This window comes from Colobus angolensis, unplaced genomic scaffold (assembly GCF_000951035.1).
Source record: "Colobus angolensis palliatus isolate OR3802 unplaced genomic scaffold, Cang.pa_1.0 Scaffold182, whole genome shotgun sequence".
Classification (NCBI taxonomy): Eukaryota; Metazoa; Chordata; class Mammalia; order Primates; family Cercopithecidae; genus Colobus; species Colobus angolensis.
The window spans coordinates 3,025,965-3,032,885 of record NW_012114955.1 but is presented as its reverse complement, the minus strand read 5'-3'; the positions used below and the strand labels follow the sequence as shown (position 1 = coordinate 3,032,885).

Here is a 6,921-nt window from a genome sequence, read left to right as displayed (position 1 = left end):
TCTGTCGCCCAGGCTGGAGTGCAGTGGCGCGATCTCGGCTCACTGCAAGCTCTGCCTCCCGGGTTCACGCCGTTCTCCTGCCTCAGCCTCCTGAGTAGCTAGGACTACAGGCGCCCGTCACCACACCCAGCTAATTTTTTTGTATTTTTAGTAGAGGCAGGTTTCACCATGTTAGCCAGGATGGTCTCAATCTCCTGACCTCATGATCCACATGCCTTGGCCTCCCAAAGTGCTGGGATTACAGGCGTGAGCCAACGCACCAGGCCAACTAAAGCATTTTTTAAGCATCCAGAGTAAAGTCTTTCCCTGTCTTCTTCATAGCCTGCGTTCTTTTTTCTTGATAGAACAATTGGCTGCCATTCCTGAGTTTCTGAATATAGGACCCTTGTTCAAGTCTTCTGAGCCTGTTCAACTTACAGAAGCAGAGACAGAATATTTTGTTCGATGTATCAAGCACATGTTTACCAATCACATTGTGTTCCAGGTAAGATAATGCCCTTGACTCCCGTAGGGATTTAGTGTAAACTGGTATGCTTTGAGACAAATATCCTTTACCTATAATTCTAGTTTCTTTTATAGATAATTAATTTGGCAGAATTTCTGGTTTTCTTTCTTAACACCAGAGCTATAGAGATCCCTTCATGTGATGGGCAACTTTTGATGGTTAAAATCTAAAGGACATAAAACTGAAATGTGTGAATAAGTTGGACAACATAAAGTATAACCAATTTTTTTAAATCATCATTTAAAACATCAGGGTAGATTAAGTGGGCTAATTCTAAGAACTTAGATTTGACAGCCATCAGATTTCTGCCATCTTGTTTGGTATAGCAGTCTCAGGAAAGAGAAAAACCTGATGAATAATATAAACAAAAGACCTCAACAATAAGGCTCTCCCTGTTGCCAAAAGAAGAATCTTAGGAGGAGACCTACCCTGCTCTTTAGAGATAGAAGGTATAGTGGGTTCCAGAGCTGAGTAGTGGGTTATGAGTGGGAAGAATAACTTGTTATCCTTCACAACTTTTCCGTTTACTGACTTTTCAGTTTGACTGCACTAACACTCTCAATGACCAGCTGCTGGAAAAAGTGACAGTGCAGATGGAGCCATCAGATTCCTATGAAGTACTGTGTTGTATCCCAGCCCCCAGCCTTCCTTATAACCAACCAGGAATATGTTACACTCTTGTTCGTTTGCCTGATGATGACCCTACGGCAGGTACTAACCCTTAGAAGGGGGAGATACTTACGTGATTCAGAATGCATTACCTGGAGAGCTCTTCAGTTCTTCAAATGCTCAGTTTAAGAATGTGATGCTTTTCTAGAATTTAATGTAATGATAATGAGTGTGTGTGTGTATGTGTTTGTGTGTGTGTGTGAATATATATATTTATAAAATTGGTTACTGCTGCAGAAATAATTTTAAAACTAAATCTCTGAGTAAAATTTGCTAAACACTTAATCTTAAAAGACAAACTGAGTGTGTATAGCACAAAAAGGAACTCAAGCTTTCTGTTGGAATAATGTGACCACTTGTGGCAGTTCATATACCTGATGTCTCCTATGAAGAGTCTTGACCCACTTCTCCTCGAAGTTTCTATCTAGTTAGATTGAACTTGGTTGTGTAGTAGATGGTTGGCATTTTAAAATACATCATTTTCAAAGGTCCTGTAGCATAAGGCTGGTGTCTGAGAGCATGTCTCAGCCTAGTGAGTGGCTTAGCCAACCATGTGTGTCCACATTAAGAAGGGCTTCTAATTCCCAGCTTGACCCATATGCAGTCTTTGCAGGGGGAAAAACAGTCCCTAAAAGGCAGCCAGCTAGTGTCAATAGTAGTATTATTTGGAGACTTGGGAAGGTCTCATGACCTATCTCTTGTGAATGTCAGTATTTGTTCTACTTGATTCCCCCCACCGCCATTTTCCTCCTTGATTTCTTCTCATATTCATTGCACAATATTCATAACTGTTACCCGGTTTTCACAGAAATAAGCACACACATCACATTTATGTTTTGAACAGCTTTTACTGCTTGTAAGTACAGGAAAAACGGAAGTTAAAAAATTAACAAATACTGGGGAAGTTACAGAGTTACAAGAAATCATAAAAGCACTAGTAAATAGTTATCCCTGGTCATCATTCAGTTACATTTGGGGCTTAACCTGCTTTCTTTTAGCCCCTCTCCAAACTCCCTTCTTACATGTTGGTTCCTGGGAGCCTCTGTCCAGTCTTATCTGTGTTGGGTGATAGACCAGGCTACTCAGACTCTAGCACGAGGTAGATTCAAGTTGGCACCACTGCTGTGTCTGAATCCCAGGTTGTTCCCTCTGGCCCTGGGTGGAACTCTACTTCTATCCTCTAGCCACCCTGGATCCATAACCCCCTGAGTAGGAAGGCACTTTCCTATCTGGCCTCCAGTATTTCTCCTTTGAGCTCGAGGTTATCTGGCTTTAACCTTTAATTACCTCCTTTATCCCTTTGTGAGGTTTCTCTAGTTCCATCTCCTTATAACTTCACTTTCTCTCCTGGTCTGTTTTTCTCTCCAGTTAGATTTGTCTGAAATATGTCCACTAGCCAGTAATTAAGCTGGCTCTACTCTTAAGTAACCTAGTTTTATTTACCCTTTTCTAAACTAGTATTTGAGCCCAATCTTAATGTAGTGCTGTGGCTTCTACCATTGTCTGGAGAGACTCTGCACTTCATCAGTTCTTTTCCAGTAGCCATCTTTCCGTGTTTCAAAATTCCTCCCGCTATTCTACCTCTCACTATTCTACCTCTCACCAACGTCCTGTTTTTGAAGGGATGCTATTACTTTGCCACTTACTTTCAGAGGGAAGTGAAATGCTGAACCCATTGAAGAATCAGTCCCTTGCCAATTGAGAATACTAGCTCTTCCCACTTCCCCAGGTTCATTTTGCTAACTAATAACTCAGGTGGCTCACACCCCAGGAAGTAGTCTTAACAGAATCTAAGAAGTACAATTTTATAATACCAAAATACACAAAACAGCAATATAGAAATTACATATAGCATAGGAAAAAACCAACAACAACAGAAAACATTTCCACCAAGAGAGAAAAAGAGGAGAGGTTTTCTTGCCCCTGTTCACTAAGGATTTTTAAAACACAGATCTTACAAATTAGCCCAGAGATTTCAACATTTGGTCTGCTGGCTGTGGACTCTTTTGCTTGATGGTTTGTTTGATTTTTGTTTATAAAAGTTTGGCATTTAGGGAATTATTTAAAGTTTCGTTAGTAGTAAGTTTATATTTGACCCATCATATACCTACTTAAAAACAAACTCCTTTCTATTTAGTTTTTGTCAGAATTCTCAAATTTTTAATCCATGGCCAATCTAAAGTCTATGCTATGCAATGAAAGAAGTGAAATACCAGGGCATAGATGGTAATAGGTATCTTCTACCCATTCCTTCCTTTTTGCATTTTCCCATCACAGATATTCCAAATTTTACCTATCACCTCAAGGTCTTAAACATCAATATGTCTCATTTCAGAAAAATAATATTTTTCCTTATAATCACAGTGAAAAAACAGAAATTCTTGGTTTGATTTCCTTCAACTTGAAAACAGTATAGCATAATAGGAAGAAATAGGGGTTTGATAGACAAATGAGGATTTGAATTCTGGGCCTGCTACATACTGACTGTGTGATCTTGGACAAATTATTTGATCTCTTAGAACTGTTATAGGATAAAATGAAATGAAATAATAGGTAAATTGCTTCACATGGTGCCAGACACATAGAACCTTTTAGTGTTTAATTCTAGAATTATCCACTTTCTTCCTTTATCCTCTCTAAAAATCAAGTCTTCTAGAGTTCAAAAGACACATATCCTCTAATCTCTTCCAGAAAGTTGTTCCATCAATTATCCTTTCTTTGATCTATCTTTAATCTTTTCTACTCCCCTTTACTTTGTAAATGTATAAAAATCTACCCTATCTGAAAAAATTTGCTTTAACCCAACATCAATATATTACCATAACACCTCCTAAGTCTCTATGTAATTAGTCCTACTTATTATCTTTCTTCCTCCAAGACTTTGTCCTTTACCTAAAAAGTTTTAGAAAACCCTTTAAGGCAACATTCCTTCTAAGCATTCATTCTCTTTCAGCAGCTCTGTTTCCCCTGAATATTTATTGCACCCATAACAATATATATTATATACACAACATTCTACCAGTTGTTCCCCATTTTGGACCTTTTTAATGCCACTACCAACTTAACTTTTTATTCCACTGCCTATTCAGAACCATTCTAATCTTTATATTGCTTTTATTTATCAGGTTTTATTGTATCATATTTCTTGTTATCTGGAACATTTCAACAAATATTAATAACTTATTTTAAAACAGTCTTTAATAGAAAATACTTATTCTAAGATCAGCTGTAACAGTACATGTACGTGAGTTTATTTTCTCTGATTTTCATTGGAAATATTGCCTGCCATATAATGATTCATAATTATTTTAATTTCTCGACTTTCTGCCTACACTTCCTTAAAGTGCCATCTTAAGCTACCATATAATCTGATGGACCCCGAGGTCTTCTCTGAATCTGTAGTCACCCTTCCATTATTTTTTGTTCAGTATTAACCATACTAACTTGGCATTCTGTACTAAAAACACAACTTCAGTTGAGTAAGATTTGCCTCACAGTTTTTTACTTTTAACACTTCCTCTCACCCACTGGGATCCATATTAATGAGGCTCAGTGAAACTGCATTCTTCTAAGCTAAGCATTTAATCTGAATTGTAACTCAAATACTAAAAAAAAGCAGGATTGGTAGAACATTATGATTCAGCCACCCTTTCCCCTTCCTTTATCACTAGAATTTGTTTCAGCCTGGCTTTAAAATCAATATTCCTACAGTCTAACCCATTGAAAGATCTGCCAGGATTCTCAGTCTGAGATCTCCTTATTTACCAACTCATTTGTCTTGTACCCAGTCTGCCATTCGTCAAACTCACTGAAATTGCCCTAATTTCCTTTCAAGCCATCTTCCTATCCTATTTGATATCCCTTTTCTACCCCATCATCCTCAATGTCTCTAATTTTTATTGCTGACTTGACTTAAATGATCCTGTCTCTACAGAATGCAATTTAATCATGGCATACCCACTCATTTCTGCCTTTTGCCTTAGGGGAAAAACAAAACAAAACCCTGTTCTATTGGTACCGCCCAATCTTTGTTCATCTGTCCTTGAAATTGATTCACAATGTGAATATGTATAAGCTTCCTCCGTGACCCACCTCCAGTGTTCAAAACATTTCCTTCCTGTTCTCTTGGTGTCCAACATACTTACCTGCATCCTTGACTAGTAGAACTGAGTTCTGAGGATTGCTGATGAGCTCATCCTTCAGACTCCACTTCATAAACCTATCTCTACATCGGACCGTTTATTCTCCTGACTCTAGCATTCATCACGTGTTTCACTCAAGGAGCTTTAAGGTAGCCACCAAATTCCCTAATAACAAATTCTTTCTATATGCTTTTCCTCTTTGCCATTATTCCATACTTTGGATCAAGGAGCAACAATACCCACCGTACCAACTCTTGACATTCCTAAATCTCAAAGTGATTTAAACTGTATACTGTCCCCTTAATTTCAGTCTTGTTAAACAGAGTAATACTTCCTTCTCATTTTGGCTCTGCTGATTTTGTTGGAGACCACATTAAACACATAGTAACCTATGTCCAACCCCCACACTTGCAAATTTTACATTGTTAATTGTTTGCTTTCAAAATCCTGACCTTAGTGATTGCTATCACTGCCTTCCATATCAGTTGGGGTTGCTTTACCATCACCCTCTACAAAGTTTCTTCTTTTTCTATTTTCCCATTCTGTGAAGTAATTACCATGACAGGTGAAGTGTTGTTACCCCACTTGCTTGTCGTCTAGGATTTAACTTATATTCCCTAAAATTTTCTTACACTCAGCCATGATACCGAACGTACCACTGACTTGCCCCTGAGATTTGCCAGTGCCGCCACTTTGGGAACTCTGCATTCCACCTTCCCCTATTCCATGTCAGCCCTTTTACTGACACTAAGCCCGGCAAAAATTCATAAGGTTATCTCCCCTCATCACACCTCTCCTTCATTCCTCCCTTGGCTTACCCACACCATGCTTTCTCCTCCATGACCTGCGTCAAACACTTTGCCCCTTTTGGGCAAAAAGAAGGATTCTCTACGTTCACACCCACAATCTTGCTCTTGGCATGCCTCCCTTGCTGCAACCCATGCCCTGATCCTCTCAACAAGCTCACCTCTCTAAGCTGCTGGGCTCCATAACCTGCTCCAACTCATTCTTCTTGCCCATTGGGGAACACCTCTCCTCTGTCCTGCTCTCCCATATGCTGCAAACTCACCCTCTGCTCTCGCAGCTCCCAGCTCCTGGGCCCAGGCTGGTCGTTTCTCCTGCTTTCCTCCTCTACTGCAAAGCACGGCACTGTCCCACCTGCACCCTCCTGCGTTCTCTCAGCACCACCTGTGATTCTGCCACTGGCCTAATTCATGTTCTCAGGTGTGTCCTCCCTTCTTGACCTGGCCCCACACACACTGCTCCACCAGACACAGTCCTCTCTGTGTCACACATCCTGTACTGAATCCACCTGCTCTGCTGTCCATGCTCACGTTCCAGTGGCCCAGGCTCTGAGTCCTTTCCAGGGCCCCACAACCCTGACTCCCCAAGCCTTCCTGATTCCTTTCACGTTCTTTCTTTCACATTGTGTAAAAACACTCTGGGGAGCCTCTGCCTCTGAATCTCCTACCTTCTTCCTGTCACCACAGCAGTTTTGTCTTTGTCACTCATTCATGTCTCACTCTCTGCCCATCCTCATCCCCCTGGTACAAACACACCCAGTTTCAACCCGACTCTCCTGTCCTGCCTGAGACCCTGCTCCTC

General features: G+C 40.3%; 1 protein-coding gene across 1 annotated transcript in view; it reads left to right on the top strand.

Moving 5' to 3' along the window:
- Positions 1–6,921, top strand: part of COPG2 (coatomer protein complex, subunit gamma 2) — a 179,305-nt gene that overhangs the window by 121,881 nt on the left and 50,503 nt on the right. Inside the window, exons 18-19 of the mRNA XM_011939614.1 lie at positions 345–484; positions 1,045–1,216. Coding sequence (XP_011795004.1) covers positions 345–484; positions 1,045–1,216 — 312 coding nt within the window. The remainder of the gene's footprint in view (positions 1–344; positions 485–1,044; positions 1,217–6,921) is intronic.